Genomic DNA, 12,564 nt, shown 5'->3' on the forward strand with positions numbered 1-12,564 from the left:
CATCTCAAAGCTGTCTGCACCTGGAAAAGTACCAGAAACTGTATAGACATCAGTTAAACCCCACGACCTCTGTAAAGTGAGCCACGTTCAGCCAATAAAAAGGGACAGTTTCAATACAGGTGGAAGTGTTTGCACAAAAACAAGTTCGTGACATCTCCCAGATGTCTGCACGGCCAGCTCCCTCACCTCCTGGATACAGGCCGCCATTCAAATGTCACTGTCTCCCTGAGATCTTCTAGCCATGCTCTCTAAAAACTCCAATCCATATCCGGCGCGCGTGCACGCGCGCACACACACACACAATGCCCCCCCAGCACCTACCGCCATCCGACACCACTCATTTTGCTTGTCTACCTTGTTTGCTGTCATTGGGTTGTAAGCACCATGCTGGCAGGTCTTTTGCACGAGTTTTGTTCCCTGCTGATTCCTCAAAACCCACAACATGCCCAGCATGCAGAAGGCATTCGATAAATATCTGCTAAATTAATAACATCAACTGAAAAAGGCTACATCAGTATGTACTACATAATCTTATTTTTGTATTTCTCTCTTAAGGGAAAATGTAAACACATACATACAAAGAAAAGCGATCTTCGAGGGAAGATAACAAGGTATTAACCGGTAATACATCCGATTCACAAGATTATGGAATTACAGGTGGTAGTTTTTAAACGGGGGCTGGAAGGTTGAAGGGACAGAACACCATGTACTTTCTAATGTTTCTTAATATACTGAAAATGTAATGAATTGTGGGGGTTTTGTTGCTTTAAAACTGAGAGCCCATATACAAGAAAGTTTGGGAGCACAGTTTCACAGCACCATCCTTTAGGCTGGAGCCGTGGTTTTCAAAGGCCTACACAGCATTCTGGGTACCAGGCCCCCCGAAATCTTGGAGCACAGCCTGCAGAAAGCACAAAACTTCTTTGAAGTCTCTTATTTAATATTAAAAGTTAATGCAAATATTGCATTCTATTGGATATCTTATCAGTGTTTGTCTTATCATAAAAATGTGTTATATGACTCACCAGTTATTTAACATTTTCCCCCAAAGCTGTTACATTAATTTTCCATGTCAGGAAGGCGCCCCCTGCCCACTGGCTCCTATCTGTTCGAAAAGTACAGCCTATTTATTGCTGTTTTGTTTTTCCGTAATTAAAATAGATCTCCTGAGTCCCTCCTTTCTAGAGCAGAAGACTAAGTCTCTAACGAGGCAGCCAACACTGACTTCTTCAAGGTCCCAAGCTAGAGGTCAAGAGCCCCAGGGCCCTCCCCTCCTGACTGTCCGCCAGAGCTCCTTCCACCGTGTTACTATAGTTACTATACATCTTATCAGTATGGATTCTGGTACCATTGAAAGCACATCTCCATTTCTCCATAAAATAAACTAACTGCACATTTTTAGGGGCCACACAATTAACAGTCAGTAAGTTCCATGCATGTGCTCATGGAGCTTGATCCCTAGCAGGGCCCTGTGGGACTCCTGGACACAAAGCCTTTCTGTGCCCCCCATTTCTTTGATTATAGGAAATAGCCTTCATCCAGCCTCCTTGACCTTCCCTGAGTTCCAACCGGCAGATTCAAACAGTTGCTAACTAGGGAAGGGAGGGGATACAAGAAAAGCAAGAAAAAGTCAAGGAAAACAATAGTTCAGCCTTGGGGCAAGGTCCTGGTGCCCCATCAATGGGTACACACATCTTTGAGCTGTTCTGCAGATGCTAAAACGTCCTCCAGGTGGGAGAAGTCAACCATTAACGAAGGCATGCTGCCCACAAGTACCCACCGAGACACCAGACCAGTTGGAACCAGGTTGATGATGTCGACTCCCACTTACCTCACCACCAACCAATCAGAACAATGTCCACAAGCTGATTACGCCCTCTTTAAACCATTACTATAAAACTTCTCACTACCCTCTGGAAAGGGGTCACAGTTTTCGGAGGCGCTAGCCCCCTGTGCTCCCTCTTCGCCTGGCAAAGAAATAAAGCCACTTTTTTTCTTTCCTCCTAAATTCTGTCTCTGTATTTCTACTCGGCACCGGTGTATAGAAGCCAAGATTTTGGCAACAAGCTCTGTACGTCTACAAAGTTAAGTACACATTTAGCTGATATAATTAGTAAGATGACATTTAGTTTAAAACCGCCTTTTTTCAAGTGACAAACTTTACCTGATTGCTTTGAATTAAGTTTGGTATTTTAAAAACCTACTTTCTGGGCCTGATTTTTAATATCTGACAAATCAAAGAAATTAGACCAAGTAGAAATTAAGCCAACTTGATATGCTTTCTGCTATATTTCTTACAGTTTAAGGTATTTATTTATACAAATTCACATTTTGGGTTAAAAAGGTTGACACATATCACACATTTTGTGTGATTCCTTGTTAAAAACTAATTCTTCTGCACCGAGACATTAAAAATAACCACCTACGTAGACCATAATCATTCTTAGGAGCTGACTTTTCTTTACCAAAAAGAACTTACATCTTACCAAATCACAGGTTGAGGTGCAGACTCCCAAGCCAGGCATAATTACAGGCATTCTAATTACATCATTTCAACAAAAAGTTCACTCAACTTTCAAAGTAATAAAAGATTCATCATATAACAGTCATTTCGCTTCCACTAAAAGCACATTATATATAAAGACTACTTTTAGTAATAGTGGCAAATTAATGTAAAGTTCAAGCTTCCTATTTTAAATTCCTGTCTTTCTCTCCTACATAACAGAAATTTTGCAGGCATTGTCACCATTTTGTCAAGAGGCTTGTGATATGTCTAGCATTACAGCTATTTTCAAGAACCAACTATTACCGTAATACCAAGGGAGAGGGCCCTGCTTCTGAAACCAGTGTAAGTAGGGTTAGCGGATCCCAGGATGGACAGAGGACATAGTCCTGGAGATTCAGGGGAAAAAATATACCTTAATTAGTTGAGCTGGTAAGTAACAGAATACTTTTCTATGCTTAAACATAGGCATCTGGTTTGCTAGAAGGCATATTATGCCTGACTGTTTATATCTATAAATGGAGAATACCTACAAGGAAAAAGATAGTCCTCAACAATGCAAACAGTCCTTAGCATTATCCCTCCACTTGGTAATCTAACTGGGATGATGCGTGCAGAGCTGGGACCAGCTCACGATAAAAGAAAGAGGGATTTAACAAGGCATCACGACAGCACGTGGATATTTCTGACAAACTGGATCACTCGCTTTGACAAGTGAGCCATTATCCTTGGAGTTAAGCTGAAGTTCCTTTTGGAAAGCAGCTGCCGGCTCCCACTACCCGCTCCTCCCCCAGCTCACTCCTCGAAATTGCCTTCTCTCACTGTGGAAGAGGACCACCCTTCAGGCCCATGGTACCCCAAGAGAAATGGAACCGAGACGAGCCTCCAGACACCAAAACAAAGAACACCCCACGCCCCCGCGCTTGGGCATGAAGACGGCATTAGAGGATTAGAGGTTGAGCACCAAGGGGTAACTGTCTAGAAGGCATCCCTCCAGGTTTGCTTAGAAACTCAGACCAGGCCTTGACGTCGGAGGTGCAGCTCCCAGACCAACCTGCCTAACAGAGTTACCTGGTTAGGGGTTGAGTCCTCCGTTCGTGAACTGGGAGCGAGAGAGAAAACCGATAATGTTTGATAAGAAGAATCTACTTCTCTAAGTTATAAAGTCATAAAAAAGACAAAAGGTGACTCCCGGTCCTAGAATTAGGAAGCAACTTTGGGAACGCGTTCTGGAGGGGACCCTGCCAGCGAGCCGCGGGTGGAGCGCGGAGTTGCGCACCAGCCCCCGCAGGTGAGCGCGTTCACGCGGCGGTTCACCGCGAGGGCTGCTCAGGGTCGCGGGGCTCGCACGCCGCCGTTCCCCGCAGGGCCCACTAACCGAACGAACTGAGGAAAGAATACTCCCGGGAAGCTCCTCTGCTTGTATCGTGACTTGGGGTAACCCCACGCTTCCAAGTTTTAGAGACTTCCTCCCGCCGTCCTTCCAGACCTTTCCCGCGCTAAAAGGAGCGGCGAGCGACCCGCCACGGCGGAACCAACGAAAATAAAGGGAAAGGGAGGCGGGGGAGTGAGGGGCTTTCCTCGCAGGGGCTCCCCGGGCGCGCGCCCCCCGAGAGTCACCTGAACCCCGAGCCCCCGGCTGCCTTCCCCGCTCTCCCGCGGGCCGAGCCGTCGCCGCCGAGTGGCGGGGTCCGCGCCATGAGGCCGCGCCAGGGCGGTTGCAGTTGCCGGCCGCGTCCGGTCGCCATGGAGACCCAGCGCATATGCTGCTCGGCACGCTCCTCCTTCCGGCCGTCGCACCGCCCCTGGCCACGCCCACCCTACGCCAGTGCGCGCCCCATGCGCGTGCGCAGAAGCGGGGCAGGGCCGAGGACAGTACCGCTTTTCCACGGGCTCCAGGGGCGGTTCTAGAAACTTCCGGGGCCCGGCTTCTACGCACGCCCGACGTGCTGACGCCGAGGACGCCTGGCGGCCCCGTGGGCTTTGTGGTGACTTTGTCCCTTCCCACCTGCTGGCTCTGGGGTAGTTTGCGCGGTTTCCTGTCTGGTTTCCTTAGGAAGAACAAACGCAAAGTCTACATCATCTGCCCATAAGGAATATGATAGCGACAATCAGAACGAGGATTTCTGTTTATAGGGGGATCTCTAGGGGTCGCAGGAACAAGCAGTTTATAATTGCTAAATTGACTTTTGCAAGTTCTATTTGAATTAGCGCCAGGGGCACAAACCCCGCCCACCACCAACACGGCCCCGCCTTCTTGTCGCGCCAGGTACTGCGGCGCGTGCGCAGGGGCCCGCGCAGGGGAGTCTGGGAGGCGGCGAGAGGTCAGCGCGCGCTCTGGTCGCCTTGCACTGTGGGAGATGTAGTCCTTGTGCCTTCCCCGCTGCGGCAACTCTGGGAGAAGTGACGCCCTCAAACTACTATTCCCAGGACTCCTAGGGGTTTCCCCGGTTGCTTTGCAAAGGCCTGCCGGGGATGGGGTGAATGTCAGCATTGAAAGTAATCAAATCACTTTAATTCCAGTAAAAAGAGGGCCGAAGAGAAGGGAAGGAGAACATCAACTCTTTTCGGGAGATTTTATCTTGATTTACGTTGCTGGAGCCAGAATTATCGGTGTGAACGCGAGGACTGGAGTCCGCGTCCGGCTGGGTGTGTGGTAGGTAGTGAAGGTTTACTCGTCACAGCTGGCATCTTCCCTAAGCGGAGCGGCTTTCCGGGAACATGATTTGTACTTTCCTACGAGCTGTACGGTGTACGGAGAAGCTGCACAGGTCCTCGGGGGAGCGGTTGTTTTTGGCACACTTTGTACTTAACAAAGCGTGCTTGAAGACTGAGCCCAATTGGAGATGGGAGCCGCAAGAGCAGAAGAGAACGGTGCGACCTAGGTGTCTTTTGGGAGTCACCCAGAAAACCATCTGGACGCAAGGACAGAGCCCGCAGAGAGCGAAGGAGGACGGCAGCAAACAAGTGTCTGTGCACAGAAGTCAGAGCGGGAAGACCGCCATCTCAACGTCACAGAAAGGTAAAAGGGAAGTCCCTGTAACGGTCAGTCTTTCAGCAAACGTGATGAGGGCTGCCAGTGCCCTTTTACACAAGTTCAGTGCTAAGAATAAACAGTTCACACAAATTAAAAGGTAGAACCGTTAAACACAGTTTAGAACCAGAGAATACAGGCCCACAATTTTCTTCACAGATCTGAACTCAGATTTGAAAGTTGGTTTTGATATAACTTTGCTGAATTATGTCTATAAAATTTTTCTCAACTTTTCTTAGTTTGGTGACAGCTATATAAAACTTAACCATTGTTTAGAACTTTATAATAAACAAGTAGATTTCCCAGATGTTAGTTCATCTCATTTGAGCCTCAGATTTACTGTTTCAGACAGACATTAGTACTCATTAGTATGTATAAGGCATATTTCCCCAATTTCACACAACTAAAAATTGAATGCAGATTTTCCCAGTCTCAGTTTTCTGATATCCAGGACAACCACTCCTGTATCTTTAGTCTTTCAGAATAGCACTGCCTCTGGCATTCCCCCTTAGATGTGATACTGCTTTTGATTTACTATTTTGGTCAGTAAGAGGCAGTTTCACAGGCTTTCATTGGACTTTACCCATTATGGTAGCTTTTAATCTGCCTCAAGGGAACTAAAGTAGGGACTGTTGTTGCCAATTACTGAGAATGTCCATTCCAGTTATACGTTGGGAATCGGGGAAATGACTGCCAGGTAAGTCCATGGCCCAGCTGTGAACCTTTTACGAGCCAGGCTCTTTATTATACAGCCACCATACGTACATAACAGAGGGACGATAATGACTCCTTGGGGTATTGATGTCAGCTCAGACTCTGTCCAGCAGACCTTGAAGTGTTTGGGTGTCCCCCTTTTCCAGCATACAGTCACCAAGTGAATGGCCGTAGGGCTCAGGTGAAGGACCAGGGGAATCACATATACTTGCTCAGTATAGAGGCTGGTCTTCCTTCAGTAAATGGATTCCAGGTCTGAAGACTGATTCACGTCCAGAAATTGAGCCGTTCATTATCATGGTTGTTCCCACCTGGCTTCAATGCCACGGCCGTCCCCATGGCGTCAGGGCGCTTTGTTCTGTAACGATGTGAAGTGTTTTCCAGGCCCTCCTACAGGACAGTCGGCTGGTGGATTTTGCCCTCGGTGTATAATACCCACTGTAGCGTGCCCATAGTTTGCCATGGCAGTTCTGTTATTTTTACTTCACTTAATGTGGATCACGCTCATCTTTGCAAGAGCGAACGTAGCCATGCACCAGCTCCCAGGCTGCTTGTCAGACTTGAGTTTTTGCTCAGAGAGTACTGCCCCTGTTGATCTCCTCTCACTTGTCCAGTTCTGTATTCTGTGACCCTTCACGCTGCCGTTAGGATACAGCCGGCTCTGCTGGTAGGGCTTCCAGCCCCTTTTGGGGATGGCCTGTTTCCTCTTTCCTCCCAGTTATGTTGTAACCTGGCCAGAGCACATGTCTCGCTAGATGGAAGCCCCCACCAGGTCTTCAAGGAGGAAGAAGAGCTAGCCTTTAACTGGGAGGCATGAGCTGCTGCTTCACGCCAGAGGGTTCAGGAGAACCTGCGGACTCAAGATTCTGGAGTGCGTCAGCCTTGATACCCCCTTGCCAAGCTGCAGGCTCCCTCTCTTCCCAAGTCACGACCTTGGCCTTGGCACAAGAGACCTGGTGGGGTGAGAGTCCAGCCTCTCTGCTACTCTTTTGCCCTGGGCCTGGTCCTCAGCTTTTTCTGCCCTCTGGGTGCAACAAAGGAGTCTCCTGTTTTGCTGTGGAGGAGGCGTCTGACTTTCACACTTGACCTTCATTGGTGATCAGTTACCTCGTCCTCTCACTACCTTTCTCCAGCGCATTGGCAGCCCGCTACCACAGCCATCCAGTCCGAGTTCTTATAATTGCTTATTCCCCCTAAATTCCCAAAACGCAACACCCATCAGTGCACTCCCTCCCACCGGTGCTCCAGGCCACCAGCGGTGAGAGCCGCGGCAGTTGTGCGACCACTCCCTGCCGGGCCTCAGCTCCTCCTGCCACCAGGGACGAGTCCTCGAGGCCAGCCGGTGGCCAGTGATCCAGCTCCAAAATCCCAGTTTGGAGCTGCTTCCTAGGACCACTCCTGTAGTCCCGTCATAGGGCGAATTCCAGGGAAGCAGACTCAGTGGCGTCTGTGGGCAGGAGGTTTGGGGGCCTCCCATGGGGAGGCTGGGCTGGGCTGAGGGAGAAGCTGAAGCATGGGGCGTTTGCGATAGGGCCTCCGCCAGTCCTGCAGGAGCTCGGGGGCTGGGCTGGCCCTTGCAGTCCTCTCATCTCAAGGTGTGGGGCTTGGGCACCAGCCAGGCACTGGGTGTGGGGAGGGCCAGGGCCTTGGATGCAGGGATTCCGCCAGCCAGAAGCCATGTCAGCTCCCCGCACCGGGGGTGACGGGAGCCTCTGTTCTGTGGGAAGCACGTGGGTGGTCACCACAACACCCCTCATTGCAGAGACAGATGGCAGGAGGGGTTGTGTGTGAAAGTATACGGTCTGAAAGGGTCAAGAAGAGGAAGGTAGACGATGAGCAGCTTCTGCTGAAGAATAACATGATGCTTAAACTTCGAGAACGCGTGGGCTGAGTGATACTCGGTGCGGGCTTTGCACGTAGTACATACAGTCGATGTTTGTGGTTGAATAAACGGGGAAGAGCCTTCCCGAGAGCCTAAGCGAAGCAGCAGTGAGTGTGCCGGGCAGGAATCGGGAGCAAAGGTGTTGGGGCAAAGGCCTGATCTGGGTCACAGGGAACGTCGCGGCTCCTGACCAGCGCGGGGTGCCATGTTCTCAGCGTGCCGCCGGGCTCACAGCGGGCAGTTACTGCTCATTAAGTGTGTTTTGTGACCTCGGTAGAGAATAGAATGAGATGGGTTATTTAAAAAAAAAAGAAAGTGCAGTATCTGTGCAGGTTCTTCATTTTCTAAAGCAGTTCGATTCACAAATCTGCCTGGCCAAGCAAAGTCCTGTTCTAAATTCAGTTCTGTTTTGTTGTTTCACAGCCAGCAGGGTGGCAGGCTGGGAAGGTCACTGACTGTTGAGGGTCGAGGCCCATTTTGACTGCAGCTGACAAAGCCAACAGGTCTCTTACTGTGTGAACAGCAGACCGTATCCAGTGGTGCCTAATCAAGGACTGTTGTTTCCACTCAGAGGGACTGGATCACTTGTTCAAAGGGTTTCCTCATCTTAGACAATAAGGAGGCATTAAAATCATAACGCTACCTAAAGTAAAGAATCGATTCCTAAGCCCTGCTCCCAGAATCCTGCCGCGGTTCTTTCAGAAAGTTTCTTCAGGTGGTCCTGATTCACAGAGATTTGACAATAGCTGCTCCAGAACATGTACCGACCCCCTCATTAGGTCCTGAGCCCACGTCTCACCTGCTAGAGATCCTGAAGCCAGAAGCATCCCTGCTGACGTCCGGCACACATGTAACCAGTGGTGTTTTCTCTTTACAGTGAAAGAAGCTGGAAGAGATTTTACCTATTTAATAGTGGTGCTTATTGGAATCACCATTACAGGTTGAAAACACAGCAAGTATAAAACCCCTGAATATCTTTTTCATTTTCCATTTGTCTCGCTCTCGCTTTGCTTGAGCTTTTTCTTTGATTTTCAGGTGGCTTGTTTTACACGATCTTCAGAGAACTCTTTTCTTCATCCAGTCCTAATAAGATATATGGGAAAGCCCTAGAAAAATGCAGATTAAATCCCGAGGTTAGTCCTCAAGATTGCGTTACACAGACTCTGATCAGGGAGAGGAATGTGGTGGTGGGAGGGGCAGGCAGAGGTCACGTGCTAGTTCTGAGACTAGTGGATTTATATAATAATAAAACCGTAGTGGTTGGATTGTGATTACGTTATTAGCTCTTTGTTCTGTACTTGAAATGCTTTGATTACGAGTAGCACCCAAAGGTCCATGCGGCGGTGTTTCCATCCTAAGGGTACAAGAGAGTCGTTGTACTAGTTGTCATCAATAATAAATGTTTAGAATATACCAGAGTATTAAACTCACTAGTCTTTTTAAAACCCTGATTCATGATCTTGTGATCATAATAGTAACTGTTGATGCTTATTGAGAGCACATTATGCACCAAGCACTCTGCTCAGTGTTGGAGCACATCATCTTTATTGAGTCTCACAAGAACCACTTGTGTTGGGTGCTACTATTATCCTGTTTGCAGAAGGAAACTGATATTTAAAGAGATTAAGTAACTACACTAACATGACTGAACCGGTAAGAGGGAGAGCCAGAACCTCAATCCCAGTTTGGGTGATTCCACACTTAGGCTCTTAAGCACAGCCTGCCTGAGCCACGCCCTGGAGGATGCAGATGTGGAAAAGCCGCCTCCATTCTTTTAAGGATCTCGTCCAGAGGAAGCTTCTCATAAGGCTTTCCAGTCACAGAGAGAAAGTGCACGTAGCCCGTGCAGTGCCAGATTTTACTCCTGGGTGGAAAACGTTGGCACTGAAACATCTTACTCATTGACATCTTAATTCTTGTACTTTGAAAGAAAAGTGGCAGGTGGCATCATAAATATCAGGGCTGCTTCTCACACAGACCAGGGAGTAAATGTCAGAGAAACAGCCGTGAGGCCCCTGGGGAGAGGAAGCTTTGGAACCCGCAGATCCTCTCAGCATCCATGCCCTGCCCTGGGTTTCCCTGGGGCACCACCTCCAAATGCTCCATGAGTGTCTCTAATCTTGTCAGGGTGCAAACGGCAGGAGCTAAGGCCTCTGGCATCTTTCTTTTTCCTGGACTCAGGGCAGTCTGAGAACTGTGGAGGAGAAGGCAGAGGGGGAGGTGTCCCTCTGAGTAAGTTGAAACTCAGCAGGGAGTAAAGGAGGTTCCCATTAGAGTTATTGGGGGTCCTAATTACCCCTGACAAGAAACCCTTTACAGGGTCCAGAAATAAACACGAGCAGTAGCATAATTACATGTCAGGGCGCATCTCTAAGAAGAGAGGAAGAGTTGCTGTGTTATTCACAAACTCGGTCTTTCATAGATCTTCAGCATTTTGAACAAAACAGAACTTCACAGAATAAACACAGAGAGCGAGGTATTATTAAGGTCATAACTTAATTTGCCGCCTAAAAGAGCTCTATGAAGAATAATTAAACTTCAACAGTTCGATTTTGTTAGGATTTATTAGGGGCCTATTGTTTGCCAGGCACTTTGCTTGGTTGAGAAATAGAAAATACTTATGTTTTGATACAGACATGTTTAATCTATTAAATTATTTGAACAATCGTTTCAGCTACACAGTTCTTAAATATGTCTCATCTTACATATTAGTCTCTATATGTGCCTGAAAATTTTGATACTGAAGATGCCCAACAGACCAAATAAGAAAAATTTCCAGAGTTGAAGCAATATTTGTTTTAGTTTGATATCACATTTCTGTTTTTTTGAAAAGGTTCCGAAGTATTTGCATTTTAAATTCAGTAAAAATTACATTTACACTTCATTGTGAGTTCTCCCATTGGGAATAATGGATTCCTACCTCTAGATCTGGTTTGTTTTAAATAAATCATTACTTGTTTTTATTTGTGTATTTAATAACTAAAAAATTATTTTGATCTCATAGCTTTTAGTATTAGACCCCATTGGGTAAATTTCACTAAAAATGTTCAGACATTTAAATATTTGAACACTTTGTTACATCGTGTTTCTTTTTGTAAAAGGGGAGTGGAAACAGCTCCACTTCAGCCTAACTGTTCTGAAACTACAAGTAACACCATAAAGTTACCTATTTCATTCTCTGTGCATGAAAAGTTTGAGTGTTAATTATGGGATGATTTTTGCATAATAACTCTTTTCCCAGTTTTCTTATCATTGGAGATATCATTTTGAAAGAGTCCCAGGCTTTTTTTTTTTTTCTAAAATAAACCACTCAGTTTGTCAGAAAATATTTCCCTAGGAAGCTTAAAAAAAGTAGCCCTGACTGAGGAAGCGTCACCTTACTTTGCAGGTGCTAAGTGTCTTCGGCGAGCCCCTTAAAGGCTATGGGGAGATGACGAGACGTGGCAGAAGGCAGCACGTCAGGTACTGCAGGCGGCTTGGATTTGAGAGCTTGGGGTGATGTTTAAGTGGGAGGAATTCAGGCTTGTGTGTTTTCATTGTCTTGACAGTTTTATTGAATACGTAAAAGATGGGCTGAAACACATGCGTGTGAAATTCTACATCCAGGGCTCCGAGCCCGGGAAGCAAGGAACTGTGCATCTTGAAGTGAAAGAGGTGAGATCATGTGGGGATGGGGTTTCTTGAACGCAGACTCAACGTAAAGTGCCAAAGAGCAGGGCAGCACCTTGATACTCATTATTTTTTTCCAGAACCCAGAAAGCGGCGAATATGAATTTCAATATATATTTGTAGAACTTGAACCATATTCTAGAAGAACTATTGTCATTGAAGATAATCGATCTTAAGACAATTAAAAGAACAAGCAACCACGTGTTTCCTTACGGATGTGGAAAAATGCACATGAAGGCTCTGATCTTCACAGCCCTCTTCCAGAGTCTATTTCGAATAAAACAGGAAGGAGTGTAGCTCATAAAAGTGAAGGCAACTGGGTAGTTGTTGCATTTAGACAAACTGAATTAGAGGTTTTCTTGTACAGTGAAAAATCATGAAATAGAGCACACCTTATGTTAAATCATTGAATTGCTGATCATGAGCGGTGTTTCTGCTGTACTTAACATCATCTTTTATGATAAGAAATTTTTGTTATTAAAAATTTTACACCACGTAAATAAGAAAATAGAGGTATTTAATGCTTTTTCATGTTGTATAACTGTAAAAAGTCTGTGAAATAAAATTGAAACTAACAGAAAGATGTCAGAAGCAGCTTCCTTCCACATATTTTGGAATCTGACTTGAGAAACACTTGAAAATATTTGAGAAATATAGGGAACCAAGTGATACACTCTCCAAAATTATCATAGATAGGTGTACGCGTTGCATGTTTTTTATTTGTTGTTTTTCTGTTTTTTCTTTTTGCGGTACGTGAGCCTC

At 46.6% G+C, this 12,564-nt stretch overlaps 2 protein-coding genes across 2 annotated transcripts in view; one reads left to right on the plus strand and one right to left on the minus strand.

Moving 5' to 3' along the window:
- FBXO15 (F-box protein 15) overlaps window positions 1-4,251 on the minus strand; it is a gene marked incomplete at both ends in the record, with an annotated part of 39,764 nt that extends 35,513 nt beyond the window's left edge. Inside the window, one exon of the mRNA XM_082667133.1 lies at window positions 4,124-4,251. Coding sequence (XP_082523259.1) covers window positions 4,124-4,251 — 128 coding nt within the window. The remainder of the gene's footprint in view (window positions 1-4,123) is intronic.
- Window positions 4,252-4,955: 704 nt separating this feature from the next.
- On the plus strand, window positions 4,956-12,311 carry TIMM21 (translocase of inner mitochondrial membrane 21). The gene is made up of 6 exons (XM_082667824.1): window positions 4,956-5,525; window positions 9,011-9,073; window positions 9,169-9,266; window positions 11,522-11,595; window positions 11,682-11,787; window positions 11,883-12,311. Exons 1-6 carry the CDS (start codon window positions 5,225-5,227, stop codon window positions 11,976-11,978), a joined length of 738 nt encoding a protein of 245 aa, XP_082523950.1. The 5' UTR covers window positions 4,956-5,224; the 3' UTR covers window positions 11,979-12,311.
- Window positions 12,312-12,564: the final 253 nt, after the last annotated feature.

Source organism: Grampus griseus (assembly GCF_964374135.1).
Source record: "Grampus griseus genome assembly, chromosome: 12".
Lineage (NCBI taxonomy): Eukaryota > Metazoa > Chordata > Mammalia > Artiodactyla > Delphinidae > Grampus > Grampus griseus.

Bases quoted from the DNA above. Each gene is read 5' to 3' on its own strand.
- TIMM21 (XM_082667824.1), top strand. From the start codon at position 5,225: ATGATTTGTACTTTCCTACGAGCTGTACGGTGTACGGAGAAGCTGCAC. The intron at 11,596-11,681 runs GTACTGCAGGCG...TTGTCTTGACAG, and splicing joins GGCAGAAGGCAGCACGTCAG to TTTTATTGAATACGTAAAAG. The intron at 11,788-11,882 runs GTGAGATCATGT...ATTTTTTTCCAG, and splicing joins TGCATCTTGAAGTGAAAGAG to AACCCAGAAAGCGGCGAATA.